Genomic DNA, 16,237 nt, shown 5'->3' with positions numbered 1-16,237 from the left:
CTGCTGACACCTTCAGATTAGTAAAAGCAAAGTCACATTATGACTTTTCTCGAATGAAGATGATTACATTTCTACCCAAGTGACATCCACTTCAACAAGATTACTATTGTGAGATACATGTCTGAATGCTTGCTCAGTTATAGCGTGCAATTTCCATTTTTCGGGGGGGGGGGGGAGGGGTGGGGCTCTTGTTCTATCATTCCCACGCAATTCATTGAAATCTTAGTCAGAAGAATTCTGCGTGATCACGGTGATAGGGCCTTTCATTAGTCCTTTTATTTATTCATTTTGATTTTCAATGAATGATGTATGCAAGAATCGAACTGAAAGCGTGTCATTTTTTATTGTCCAGAATGATCAATATTGCTGAATGTTTCTAGTTTGTTGCATTACAAGGTTTGGCATTGATACCTATTTTGTCTTTGTGTTGACAGGCTGCTTTTAATGAACTGATCATCGCTTGACGTTTGACTAACAGTGCTAGAACGGTTTGCCGCACGGACACACCGTGCATAACAGTTAACCACTTTGTGAAGGCTACAGTATCATCGCCGTTACTGCGTTCTGCACACCAATCCTGAAATATTGGCAACCTAAGAAGTGCATGCATATCAACGGCATACGGCGGCAGCGTTAATTTTAGAGAGTTTTGCCGTGGTACTACCGTCTGCCTGGCCTGTTGCTGAGTGAGCAATATACGATAAATGAGCATGTGACCTTTTTCTTGTCGATCAATAAACCTATCATATCTATCGTATAGCATGCCCTGATTATAGCTGACTCAAATTTGTGATGCATAGCAGTGCTTTAGTACTGTAGACAGCAGCTAGTGGCAATATAGAAATGATAAAATAGTAGAGTGTTCATATTACATGACGCTGCTGTTTTTAGTATATTTGTGCATGGAGCATTTTGTTTATCTTTAATGCATTGTACTGCTTGTATTTTATGGACGTTCAATATGCGAACATACGAAGTATTACCGTAGATTCAGAGGATTAGTTATCTGCTTTAAGCTATTAAACAGTCTACCAGTATTTTGTTGACAATGTATACACCAATTCACAACCCTTGCCACTACTTGTATAATGCCTGTAAACATGTGACCCAGGGATGCGTATAATATGACTGTGTGTGCATGGATTTGATCACCATTCAATGTTTAGGAGGCATGGGACAAGTTGTACATCTGTGTTACCAATATAGCATTCCACAGCAGGTGTCAGTGTGATAAAAATGGTAAAGAATTGAATGACGCTCAGCTTTCATTGATCTATCTATTGTGCAGGGGAAAGACGAAACCTGGCCACAGCTGTGCAGGGCGCAAAGCTCACCAGGCCACCATGTTGCAACCACATCCAGAAATGTCCGACATGGGGAACGGAAGTCGGCGAGGGATCAGCATACGACGCCGCGACGATTCCGTCTCCGATGAGAAGGAGGACCTCCATCGAGGTCCCGTCTGGAGATTCTTCCGCCATGTCTTGCCGGCCGTCATTCTACTCATAGTCTTTTTCGTTTACCTCATGATTGGGGCCGCTGTCTTCAGATACTTGGAGAACACGAACAACGAAGCCACGCGGTTTCAAAATGATGTTGTTCAAATCAAAACAGAACTTTACGATATGATGACCAACAGCTCGGCTATTGATCCTACCGCAATGACCACTGGTGTATCACCGAGCAATACTACATCAAGTGAAATCATTCGTAAGTCTGATGAAGAGCCCACAGAGAGAGGACAAAATGAACCCATGACTTCTACATATCGGGACGATCATCACTATATCAGAAAAGGGGAGGTGGATCGCAAAATTGATGAAATGATCGAGAAGATGAATGGTCGAGATTGGAAAGCTGGTCGAATGGAGGCCGTACAGGCGGGTCGAGCCTGGTCCTTTCCCAGCGCCATGCTATTCTGCATGACAACCATTACCACAATAGGTGAGTTCAGTCCTTCTTCCGCTTAGACTTTAGACTTCCTTGTTCGTAGCAGCCCACGCTCACTTAGGCACATTTTGTTACATATGACTTGTTTACAAAATTATAAACAATCGAGAAATCCCGCAGGAGGACGTTCATTCACGTTTGACAAGTGGGAGAATATATTGCTCATAATGACTGGATATTGAAACAAACGTTTTTAATGTTTATCTTTAATTATCCAAGAGATAGAAGTGAAACGTTTTTTTTTGTTTGTTTTTTTTTTTTTGGGGGGGGGGGGGACAAAATGCAAAGATGAACACAAAGAAATGTGTAGTGCATGATTATATCATTTGAGAAGAGGTACTCAATGAATGTTAATATCTTCAAGTTGAGTTGTTTTATTGCTTTTTTAATCATGGTTCTAACCTACAAGGTTATTCTTATTAGTCATTGTTAACTTATTGTAGCTGAGAATGCAACATGTAGACCTGAAATAACGGAAACAAAAGAGAAAGAGAGGGAGAGAGAGAAAGAGAGAAGAACTAAGTTACAATCATACTCTTTCTTCCTTCCTTGAATGGTAATACAGCATGTGAATATGGTGTGTTTACGTGTGCGTGTCTATACGCTCACATGAACATTGTCACTAATTGTGCGTGTATAATCTATTTTAAACAGCTTCTAATTGCTGGTATCGCTTGAGAAACATAAGAATATCTTATATCCATAGGTACCTTTTCTTGCTCGATGTGAAATCAATCACAATGATTGAAAATTTATATGAAGCGACTTTTAATTACGCCATATCATGATCCGGAGCAGTATGAACAGTTTGATACCAAAATGGGCTAAGCGCTATTTTTAAACATTTTAAAGTAAGCACATATACCCATCATTAGATGATTCCTTTTCGGCAATACCTCGCTTGCTACACACCAAGGCATGCCAAGTGATATTCTTGAATTTATAATTAAAGATATTCCACATTTTCTTGTTGTTGTTGTTGTTGTCTTGGCAGCTGTATACGCAAATATCTCAAATTAACAAAAATGGAGTGAAGTTGTCCTGCGATCAAACTCTTAATTATACAAGTACCAAACCTAATTGGTCAGTAAGCTGTTTGCTTGGATCACCATAGCCATGATATTCACCGACTCTAGTTTATTGTTTGATTCTTTGTTAACTGTTTGTGTTTATTACTTTATTGGAATGCGACTGTTAGAGATAACAAACACTGGCTTTTTTCCTGGAATCACATTCATTATATTCGTTTTGATAACTCCCAAACAGACTGACTGCAAGTGATAAAAAAGTAAAAGAATACTAAAACTTTTTTACTTTCTCCATTTGAGCTGTATGATCATTATCATTAAACTACAACTGGGAACATGTCTTTGCAGTCAATTCTCATGTGGCTATACCACCTTATGGTTTAAGAAACACAATATTCATATCATGTTAACATGCATACCTACCAAGCGCACAAATTACACTGAATTACGGAAGATATCACAAACAGGAAAAGATAGAGAAATGTGCAGAACAGTATAGCAAAATAATCCCCCAATCAAAGAATTTCGTTTTTAGGTTAAAGTTGAATAAAAACACAAAGCAGGTTTTGGTTATGGTTAACGTGTCTAATATCTTAATCTTGCAGTGATGTGTTATCGTATGATTTATGTGCGTCTACGTGCCAATTCGAAATACTTCTTTCATATTACTGCAATCATGTTCTATTACAGTTGTTGTCTTTTTTATTTGAGGACTCGCTTGGTGAAAAGTCCTTGCATAAAACGCGGGACTAGGATGCAGGAGAAAGAACAACTATAAAAATTAAATCAGCAAGCAGTAGGTGATCAGATTGACTAAATGAATGATATGGTGCGTTTTGGGCCACAGCAGGCTTTTTTTATACCCTGTGAGACACTTTCAAGGACAGCGTCTTTTATAGTACACAATACAAACATTATTCAATTCACCCCCACACGCTAGTAAAATGAGAAAGCGTTTGTAGAAGGATATAGCTGTCCTTCAATAACAAACACTTCTCTTCATCAATAGCAAACTTCCTCTAAACGCAGCAACATAGATATCTGGCTGACCTCTCGAGTTAAGATTCCTTTCTAACTCCCCCCCCCCCCAAAAAAAAGAGAAGAAAGTGAGGAAGAACAAAGACCACAAAAAAAAAAAATGGAAAGACGGAAAAAAATCAAACACAAACTTGAACTCCAGGTCCTAAAAAAAAAAACTGAACTTAAACTATCGAGATATCCGTTGAATATACTGTGGTAGAATGATAAAACTAACACGTCGCCCAAAGCTGTTTTTATTATACACAAGCATGCTGTTATAAGTTCATAGAATGATGATGTAATCTTGGATGAATCGCTGGTCTTACAATCAAGTATCATTCCAATGTAGCAAAAACACTCATTAACACAAACCCTAGCATTTTGTAATCAGGTAAGTTACAAAGAAATGAAACGGTTGTATCACAATGGTTGCGAAACACATTGACGTTTGCTACTGTACAGAAACCTTAACTCAAGTTATTGTAGCCAGAAATACTAATCCCCCCCCCCGTCTCTCACATACACACTAACACACTTTGAAACAGATCATTAGAAAGAATGCTTATGCGAAGTGAGGACAGAGAAAGCATACAATTAAATGCAAAAAGGAAATAGGGGATACTGTTTCTTTACAACAGACCTTTCGAGTAAAACTCTTCTTTTTTCATTGGTAATGTTTTTGTAACATATCCACACTATCTTTTTACCACTACGTATATGTTGGACTGACTTCTGATTTTTTTTTTTCCGTTGGAAGTTTCTTCACCCCCATTTTATGGGAAATTTATGCGAAATGGCCCACATTAATGAACAGTAAACACTTCGTGGCGCTCATACTGTGCAGCAATCCGTTTTGTCTGTCACGTCTTTCATACCCACTCGGCATTAATTTCCATATAAATATGCCATCCTACGTTTATAGAATAATGGGGAAAATATTGATATTGCATCAAACCAAATCGTCAGTGAATGTGTTCAGGGATAGGCCTGGATGATTATCTGTTAAATGACCCGATTCACTCTCACATAATCGGGCTTCGCATGATCGGTCACGTATGACTCAATTTATTTCATTTTTTTGATATACATCTTCATCATGGGATGAAACAACCTATTTTCTGGGTCCACATAAATAAATGACAGTGAGAAAGAGGGAATGTATAAAGCTAATATACAAACAAAATCTATGTCATATACAACAATAGATACGACGATACATAGAAAATAGACGTATAGGCTCAAAGTTCGAAAATTTACAAATCATTATATAACACGAACACAAATATGGAATGGAATGAATTATATCTTGCGGTAAATTTGATTTCGTCATACAGTAATATAAGTCTTTCAAATAAACCTAAATAGAGTAAAATTAAAAACACAACGAACTGCTTTAATCAAACCCTATAAAATCTACAGTAAACCTCCTACTCTGAGTGGAAATAACATTAAAAATACATTAAGATCATGTATGCATTCATAATAAATGTACAGAAATGAAATTACGTATCTATTTAGGACAAGTTATCAATTAAGACAATGTAATCAAAAGAATAATTCAGCTGAGCAACAGAGCTATCGTAAAATACAGACTTATCATCAGCTAAATACAAAATGAGTCCTGTGAAGTTTTGTGAAAAAAAAAGAATTTGGAGAGAGAAATATACATGTACGTACAATATTCATTCCTTGAGAGCTTATGAGAACGTATTTTAACCAATGTATGACTTAAAGTTAGTCTGTACATATAAGAATTTGTTATATCAGTATCAACTTTACTTCACTCTAACATTCTGGCGAATGGAAGGAGACATACACACACAAAAAAAAATCAAGTCCAATGTGCGATGCGGATTCGTTACTCAGAAAAAGAAATGAAAATGTTACAAAAAAATGCGTTACAATGGTTTTAGGAAAACCCTGGTCCTGGCAGCTCCCTCAGATCTGCAGAGTGTGCAGGGTATCAAACGGACAAAATGTGACGACGATCGCAGAACCAAAATGTATGTCGGAGCGCAAGTCGATCAGCCTTTAAATCGTTTTCCATCTATCATACCCAAAAAGGTGAATAAAGATAGTGCGAGTCGAACTTGCCTTATTATGTGAAGACACACAACCTCAAAGCCCAGATTTCTTCAACGGATTATGAAGAATGTATTGAGAGAAACATATTGAACATGATAATAATATGGAATCTTAGCTTCTGTGTTACAAATCTTGGTTAGTAAACACGTGTTCTTACTTGCTATTGACTATTATTCTGGTAAGCATTGCTTAAAACATGTTAACTAAAGATTTTTTAACGCCAACCATATGTTAACAGAAAGATTTTTTGACTCAAGTAACTCTGTGCTTCTTCAAAGTTTGCATGATGATGTTAATGAGGAAGAGATGTTTGCGGTAATAAAACAACCACGTGTATGTATAGTCGTTGAACGGAGTGCTGTCTAATGACCTTCTGTTGTGTAACATCCCTGCCTCCTAGCTAAGACCTCGCGTTTTCTTGCCTTAAGACTTGTGATTATGAAAGTCGTCGATGTTTAACTCCCATAATAGCATAACGCATCTGCGCCATGCTAGCAAATGAATGCAATGAATTATATAATCGTAGCTCTTACCTTGAGGCGTTACTGCGACTCGCACAATGAAAGCTCAGCGCACAAGGTCTTTGTGATGATCGCATGCAGCGATCCTTTGTTTCGTACCTACACGAGTCTCGCGCAATTATAATTCTGTCATCTCATCGGCCTTTTTCAACGTGGCAGGATTACTTTATAGAGCAGGCAGATTGTAGAAATAATCATATTAATAACAATAAACATAATTACTAATGAAAATAACTACAGCAAATATTAGCCAAGCAACAGAGTGGAATCTAAAGAGGCAAGGTTTCTTCTGTCAGTAGGATTAAAGGCCTAGCTCTCCACTTCTTTTAACGTCTCTCCATAGCGAAGGTCAGGGATGTGGATTCAATAAAAACAAGAATCCTTTCGTTGCATTCACTCCAGTGTTTGTTCGACATCACGGTTTGCTGCTTTTAGTTCAACCTGCTAACCAACATTGTGGTCTAACATGAGGCAGTTTTATCGGACTTTGTCAGTATCCCTTCACGTAATTTCTGTTTCTTTTAAAAGGAAAAAACCACACACCACACACACACACACACACACACACACACACACAACGAACGTGTGACGTGTTTGAGTGCCCATTAGTGTTTGCGAAAATCCGTAACTATAGAGCATAGCCTTGACAAGCTTCCAATGTAAAAGGGAGAAAGAGTAGAGTTAGCATACATCATAGATATGATCTCAGAACACAACAGTCGTGTCTGTACCATAATGGTTAGGGATCATAGAAATCGTAAGTTGACTGGACGTGCCTGCACTGTTCTGCGCGTATAGGATGCAATTTACCTCTTTCAGGAGGTGAAACGAAACCTCCTCTGAAGGGTAATGGGATAAATATTACAGTGTCGTGACGTTATTTTTTTTTTTTTTGCGTTATAACCATCTACTTAACTGAAAGGAGCGGCTGTGGTCAGGGTCAACCATAATTAACAAACATTAATTACAACACAACATTGTAGATTAGGCTTGTACGTCGCAGCGATGCAGTGACGCCCCCCTCCCCCCCCCCCCCCCAACACACACACACATACTCACAAACAGTGATAGATTCACTAATGTCTACTACGTAGTTTAACGGCCACTTTCAGTTTAGTTTATTTTCATATTTCTCTGTAATGACAATTATACATGCTGGTAGAACAAAAAAGGACTTACATAACACACACAAAAGGCGTAAAACGTCAAATCTCACTCAAACAATGTGCAATTAATGTCGTAAACACGGTCATGCACAGATATTGGATGTAAAAGAACAAAGCCGTTTGTAGGGAGGCATTAAGGAAACCTACGAAAAGCGAAGTGGAAATTGCAAGTTCCAAGAAAATATGAGTTTTTATCGAAGAAACGTCCATTACACTGTATGCTTCAGCAACTGGTTTTACCTGCATTGCCCCATCCTAGCAAAAGGGAGCAAGCGACAGACGGGATATTTTCTAGTAAATGAAATAAATTGTGATAATCTTTCATTTGAGCAAATATCCGAAGTGTTTATAGAACAAACTTAAAACAAAGTCCCAAGCAATGGCAAAGAAGCTGAAATGATATCACGTCCTACCTGTTCGGCATGACAAACAGACACATGAGTGTGAAAACAACAACTTTCTGCACATGCGCTGTTGATTAACGCCTTCAAAGCATTATTTTGAAGAAATCCACTGCCTGTTGTATTGGATGAGTGTGTCATAGTGGTAAAAATGACCTCGACCACCACCTGTTAAAAACATGAAATTTTGCGAGTCGTGAAATCTATATTTTGTGCGACAGTTGTGGTAGACGCATGCAATGTCACCAAAGAACAATATGCTGCATTTCATCAACAGCTGTTAAATCAATGGAATTCAATAGAACTAAAAATTCATCGAAGAAATACCGCTTAGAGTAGACGACTGCTGGACTTTTATATTTTTTATTTTTTATTCTTTTCCTACTGTCTGATTTTTTTTGGGGGGGGGGGAGGGAGAGGGGATGTTTGTTTGTTTGCTTGCTTGTTTGTTTGTTTGTTTGTTTTTGTTTGCAAATAGACAGGTCAATCCCGAAATCTTTAAGAAAAACTAAAAATACCTCTATAAATATACACTTTAATGATTAATAGACAAGAAAACTGTAGACCAGATTGTTTAACGTCTGAACAAACTCTTATCATATACTTTGCTTATCACACGAACATATTTATTTAATGCACCTCAGTATAAATTTCACTTATTTTAATCCTTCAGTTGCAAAGTTGGTAATTGTGGAGTGTATATATCACAGTCTTGTAAATATATTGATTTTGGATTTCCATCCAGAATAGATTAACAAAATATTTTCTCATTTAAGGCTGCGCGTCCTTCCATGCGACAAATTTTCATACCGTACCAGAATCAGTCTTGTAAGGAACAAAATCATTAAACCTCTGACATAGGGACAGATTTATGCTGTAAAACCAGCGGTTCATTCCACTTCAGCTCGTTCGTTAATTGAATTGAATTTGCCTGACGTACATCCCTTCCGAATTTTTGGTCTTTATCCCTGACTGTGGATACTGGATATGACGAGTTTTACTTCATTCGAATGTTGCACACCTAATAAAATAAGCTTGACTCAATCATTCTGACAGACTGTTGATTTGCTTCTGATGCATTAATGGTATTACCTTCAGCCGCACTGGGCAAATGCTTGATTTATGATGCTATAGATCACATTGCATCATTGCAGACGGGAGGCCGTATCCTTGTCTACTAATGTAAAAGTCATTGAACCACGAGGCTGCGTTACCCTGCGGTTCATTCTAAACACGAATAGTTTTTAAAAACTGCATGGGTTAATTTCGGCGTATTTGTCAAGCCTTTCAACAATGCCACTCGTTATTCTCTTCAGCAGCTTGCATAGCATTACAGGAAAATGAGTGTAAATCTGACTGGCTTCCGGGGTAAAGAAAATTAAGATATCACTTTGATGGTGGTATAACATGGACGTAGAAAAAAACTCATCTACGGTTTGAAAACGAAAGCATATGAAAATTTTTACGTTGATAAGCGTGTGATATTGTTTGAATATTGTATAGTTGTCATGAGATGACTATGTGTTTGTTGGTCATTGACTATCAAATTTATTATATACATATACTTATATATATATATATATATATATATATATATATACACATGATACATCTTAATATTGTAGCACAATGACAGTAACATTAATCTGATGACCCTGGGTTCATAAATATTGTTATCTAGGAATGCTAGGCAAAGTAAAGGCATTCTTACTTTGGAATTAGTAGAATGAAGTCCTTGAATGAGGGGGCATACCATTGAAGATTAAAATGTAGAGCTGCCTCTGAAGGCGATTGTTGATGAAATAGAGCTCTTCGTAGGGCCCAGGCTACATGACGTTGCCAACAGCATATTATTTATGTGAGTCTCTTTGATTGAGCAAATGGTGAACAGTCAAAATGGTCATATGTCATCAAGTCCAATGTTTACATCGAGTCCTCCCATCCCCGGCCGTCAGCCGTCTCTTGTTTTCACGATGTTGTCATGTCTCTTGGCTTTAAATTATGACGCGCTTCAAGACTTTGTTGGGATCTGATGATTTGGAGATGATAAATGTCTTTTATGCCAAAAATATCCTCTTCATTCCTATCCTTTTCTTGCCCCTTCTGTCTTTTCTTGTAAAGACCACATTTCACGATGTACTTCCAAGATTCCCAAGATGGCATGAGAAACAATTTTGAGTATACAGTTAAGTTAAGACAGTGATATCATTCTGTCAACATATTTATCAGTTCAATAACGCAGAGCATTTAAACATGCACTGAGTCTTTAAACTTGCATCATAGGGAGCCTCGCAACATGGGAACTAATGACTAAAAGGTGCTCTCATGCTTCAGGCATCAATGTATGCTGGTATACTTGAAACCCATGTGATTCAATTTCTTAATCTTCTTTTTTTATATACAGTACCTGCAAATGCACTACGCAGTGTACAATCTGTTACATTTCACTGAGGTAAATCGACAACACGAAGTAGCTCATCAAACTATTATGTGTTGCATTTCGCGCGTGATCACGATTGGATCCCTGTATAGACTAAGATTGAGTCTATAAAGTGTCCCGACTCACACGAAAAAGGTTAACTTTCTTATTTTTGTCGCACATTATTGATAATCTAACTGACAAGGTGGCGTTACCACAATCAGAGCACAATGCATTCATCATTGCCTATTTATGATCAGGTTACCATGGAAAAGATGTAAAGATTCTTCAAAAATAATGAAACATATTTGATTTTAAATTTCATGTTATTTGCATGATTTTGTGTGCGGATGTGATAGCAAAATGTGCAAAATTACTTCCTTGGGCGTTTGTTTGTTTGTTTGTTTGTTTGTTTGTTTGTTTGTTATTTCTTTTCATATACTTGTGATTCACTGAGTTCATTTTTCAGCAGGATCCTTGCTCTTTTGGGTTCCCATTGGCCATCAATAAACTTGTTGACCATATACTTTTATTTGATACAGCGTTACCTTGATCTAATTTGTTTTCATTAAATTTTGTCGCTAATTTGCCTAGCAAAACAGGGAAAGGAAAATAAGGTAATAATAATATAATAATGATGATAATGATAATGAGGTCTTATTTATCCAGGATAGCCCCTTCAGTGTTGCCACTGCTCTACCAGAGGGCCCTGCCATTATTATTACCCCAGCTTTGCCAGGTACCCATTTATACACCTGGGTCGAGAGGGACATGGTGGGTAAAAACATCTTGTCCAAGGACGTAAGCACTAGGCGGGACTCGAACTCGAGTCCTCCGATTGGGAGTCGGGAGTCTTATCCACTATGCCACAGCGCCTGTTTTCTGACAAAATGAAAATGATGTTAGAAGGAGTTGGACGAATCTTGTGAGGACTTTGCGAGCCTTGCACTGATGACTTTGACCAAGGTAACTACTCCGGTATTCTGCGCTAATGGTCCTTGTTTTGTATTAAGCAGGGAGAGATAACGTATTAGTAAACCAGGCAGTCATTTACACCCACTCTCATTCCTCTCTTGAAAACGTTTGTCCGTCTTCCTTTCTCGAAAATGATCACTGACGGAAAGTAAACAACTGTGTCGGTATCTGAAATGCTCTGTCGCATCAGTCCAGATGGCCCCGAATGATCCTTTTCGACTGTTGGTGCTCACTCTTACACCACCCACCAAGCTCTGTGATGGATTGCCCGTCCAGTTTCCGCTCAAAATACTTTCGGTATGCTGACATGGTTTGAGAAAATGGCTTTCCCTTCGATTGGGTTCTTCCTTAACCCCTTCCGTTCCAACGAGTCAAACGTGCACAAATTTCAGGCACAAACATGTGCACAGGAGATTCATGTGGCATACAGAGGGTTAGGCATGTGGGATGGTGCTTCTCCTTGTCTGAGTTTGCTGCTTCACTTTAGATGATACTTTGCTGAAGAATTACGTGTATGGGTCAAGGAATTGAATTAGATAAATGGTATTAGCATATTTGCAGTTTTCGTGAAGAATGATTGCAATAACTATGTGTTTGCAACCTTAGACGGTTATTTGAACTTTTCTTGTTATTTCTACATCAGATGATTCCAAGTGTTATGATGATAACAATAATACACCATGCAATAATGATCATATTGTCTGAAGCAATGTTATTAAGGCGCCAACGATTATCATTCCTGTCATTTTGCCCTACTTGCTATGATATAGAAAAAGGGTTATAAAGATACGAATATATGTATATATATCGTTACTCATAAATAAGGCAGGAGATTTATGTAATATTTCTTCACCTCCTTTTTTTAAGCAATGCACTATAAACTGTCGACTACATCACTATTGGGCAATCACTCTGTATCAATTTGTTTGATAGCTGCTGAAAACAGTGAAATGCATTTCATTCGTGGAGACTTTGCTTGAATCTTCCTAAGGCTGTGTGTTAACTGTCTTCCATGCTTCCCGCCCCTCTGGTTCCCGGAATAATGTCTCCTTCATCATTTATCTCGAACACAGCTGCGGCTTCCTAACAAGTACCACTGCCACATTCGTAGCTCTTTCCCTGAACATAGGGCACTCACCTTTACAAGGAAAGCTGTTTTGTACCCTCCTGGCAAATTGAATTTTTTTAGACTCTCATGTCTCAGGAAGAGATATATATGTTATTTTTGCGCCTTCGGAAGATTCGGCTAAGTTAATCACCATGTGTGAACATACATATAGTCAAGACGTTGATCTTCTAAATTCAAACATGTAGCTATTGAGAGCAATTGATACTAGGAAGGCCATTTTTTGTCCCTCCTCACATGCCTCATGTTTCTACGGAAGCTTAAACATGTGGTGAGAATGTGACTTGAGGAACTCTGGAAGGCTGTAAATCAAAACAACGAAAAAGAAGTTATATCTAATCTCCAAATTAACATATCAATATTCGCCTAGTGACCCTGGCCCTCCCCCCCCCCCCTTTGTTTTTGATAAAATTTCTAAAAAGTTATCAACCTTTTCAGGATAACCATTTAATAGTCACTTTCGGCCGGTTTCCTGAATGGACTGACATTGCTTTTTTGTGATGTTTAGTTTTTAAATGAAAGTGCAAAAAGCTAGTTCATTACTCTTTGAAAAGTCAGAGGGAAGTATCGTTAAAGGAATGTCTTGATTAATGTTGGCCTTCACTGTGTACTGCTAATCGTAAAAACCAATAATATGGCACAATTATTGGTCAGCATGCTGGTGTATGGTGTACAGTTACCGCTTATTTCGAATGTTTTGATCTACGTATTTGTCATCGTGAGGCTATGTTAATCGCTCAAGTCAAAATCTGCTCAAAATTTGAAGGCAAAATTGCACGCATGCGAGTAGAAGGATATAGATCTGATTTCTTTACATGCACCCAAAAAGTGGGGCCTTAAATGCTACAATCTAGACATTATACAACATCCGATGCAGATACCTTTGTGTATAGGAAGCGATTTCCGTTAAGAGCGGAAATTCTACCAAACCCGAACCCCTCTCGTGTTTGATATCATCAAAGCCCCAGTATGCTCTGTAACCATACAAGGTTTAAATTTTCATGAGTCATGAAAGCAGTTAAAATTGTCTCCTATAATGTCAGATAGTCAAAGTCCACAGCATATTAACGTAATACACAGTACTCTATGTCTGTCGTCTAACAATGGAAACGAAGTTCACCTGTTTTTGTCCCTATTTCCTAGGAGAGGCACTAGTGATGGCGATATTCATTTTTACCACAAAAAAGTATACTTGCTCTGAAGTTCCCAAGTGCTTTGAAGAGGGATCGCTTTTCAATACCGGGGAGGGGTGTTCTGCAAAAATCAGCTAAATTTGACAGATATGATATAATGGTGTCGTAAACCCAAAGAGAGAAGAACATTCATTTCATTCAGTATTGGTCCTTCTAGTTCTATTCAATATTGGTCTTCTAGTTCTAATGTGGTAAGATTAGTCGTCACCGGCTCCAGCTCGTATTGGGGTTCGTCTGTTTCTATCCTGTCTCCCGGCTGCTGTTCATGTCGAATGTGACTTTAGAGTGTGCTGCCTCGATCTGGTTCTCACGTCCTTTTCACATGTTGCGGTTTTTGAAAGGATGCCCCCAAGATATGAGAAATGTTCAACATCTTCTAGGGCTTGGTCGTTGATGCTGATGTTTGTGGGTGGACAGTCGTTCTGGCCTTATGCAGGTTGGATCACGGTCTTTCGTCTTTAATGTGTTCACGCACCTGCATCCCAAAGCGTTCGTAAGCCGCGTCGTACAGTTCAGTGCTCCTCTGTATACCGGGTGTCCCCAAAAAAGCGGAACGGTGGATTTTCAGTACCTTGCTGTCTAAAAGTTATATATCTGTTGACATCATTGGAAAGAACATCTTCCGCAAAAAAAAACAATGATACAAAAGTCATTAAATTTGGTTCAGTATTTTTTATTCTACGCCAATTTCTGAAAATGCAGTCATTGCCAAATTTCGCCGGATTTTTGCGACTTGTGAGATAATAATTTGAGTGCGACACGCGATCCATACGGTGAATATTGTGTATGCTCGGTGATCCATGTCTACAAAAGATACAGCTTTCACATTGGGCACGGGCCAGGAAAAAAAAAACAGTGTGTGTGTGTGTGTGTGTGTGTGTGTGTGTGTGTGTGCCGCCAATATGAAAGCGTTATCTTTTGCTGACATGGATCAACGAGCTTACACAATTAACCGTATGGAACGCGTGTCGCACCCAAATTATTATCTAATAAGTCGCACAAAATTGAAAATGACTCATTTACAGAAATTGGCGTAGAATAAAAAGTACAGAACTAAATTTAGTGATTTTGGTATCATGGCCTTTTGCGGAAGATGCTCTTTCTAATGATGTCAAAAAATATATAACTTTTAGAACGCAAGGTACTGAAAATCCACCGTTCCGCTTTATTTGGGACACCCGGTATAGGTCATCTGCAGTCCGACATGGGGTGACGTTGTGATCAGCATACTGCATGTCATAGATTGTGGACGTCCTTGTCTTTGCACGGAGACGTGAGAGTTTGAAGAGTCCGCCATCCAGATGATAGGGCATGTTGATGGAAGACGAGTCTGGTGGGATGTGGGATTCGACATGCATGGCAGCCATGTAGGCCCCTATAGCGAGAAGCAGGACACGTCCTTGCTTGAGAGTTCCAGTCATGTGTAACGGGTCTGTGAGGGCATTTTGATTGCATGACCTACCCACCATTCCGTCACGGAGGGAGCGGACAAAGGCAATGAAATCCCCCGGACTTCCAAATCGAGCAAGGATGGCTCACATTGCAGGCCGCTGTTGTTCTTTCCAATAATCATTTGTTCTATTGTTTCATATTTATTTCACGTGATGGTCGGCTAAACAAGGCGGAGACCGTCAGACGTTGGTGCACTGGAATGTGAATTTCAGTTACAATGGACATGTTTAACTCGTTTCTCAATTGTCGATAAAGATTAGATAAGAATGAGACACAAACAAAACTATCATCTTCTTATTCAGTCTATAGTAAATTTAGAATATCATAGTTATGAATTCAGTGATTCTGGGGAAAATATGGAAGAAATTGGAAATATTGCAATTGAACCAGCCAAACGTGTAAATTACAAAGGGCACATTATGTGAGATAATTATTTACTAGACGTTGAGAAATTCGAACCATTGGATTTGATGGGATAATTCAAACACATCGTACGCTAAATGATCATACGTATAAACTACTAAAACTTGGACTTTCGTGCATGCTTACAACTCGATAGATTTTAATCGGTAGAAAAGGAAAAGATATATCAGAGATAGATTTTTATTCTAAGATGACATATCTTATCCAGGCTAATATGAAATTTGATTAGAAGTATCATCCTCCAAATACTATAAACTACATTCTGTCTCAGCAACGAGCAATGCTGCTATTTTAGTCTCTTGTTACAGTTTTTGATGCCTTTCTGCCATATGGTTATTAATCTCTTTAGAAAGATGCCGAATTTCTTATTAAATATTACACCGATCCTCTTGATGGCGTTTAAGATGAAAAGTGGAAATTCTCGCACATTTTGCGCAACCAGAAACTAGTGAAAATTAAAGCACGCCAATAGTTTCGC

General features: G+C 38.4%; 1 protein-coding gene across 1 annotated transcript in view; it reads left to right on the top strand.

Moving 5' to 3' along the window:
* Positions 1–16,237, top strand: part of LOC139724369 (potassium channel subfamily K member 18-like) — a 35,235-nt gene that overhangs the window by 5,937 nt on the left and 13,061 nt on the right. Inside the window, exon 2 of the mRNA XM_071635520.1 lies at positions 1,289–1,944. Coding sequence (XP_071491621.1) covers positions 1,289–1,944 — 656 coding nt within the window. The remainder of the gene's footprint in view (positions 1–1,288; positions 1,945–16,237) is intronic.

The sequence above is a fragment of the Diadema antillarum genome, unplaced genomic scaffold (genome assembly GCF_040938485.1).
Source record: "Diadema antillarum isolate AM-2024a unplaced genomic scaffold, OU_Dant_1.0 scf00000211, whole genome shotgun sequence".
NCBI lineage: Eukaryota > Metazoa > Echinodermata > Echinoidea > Diadematoida > Diadematidae > Diadema > Diadema antillarum.
The sequence above is the reverse complement of the archived record's forward strand: the minus strand, read 5'-3'. Positions and strand labels throughout refer to the sequence as shown.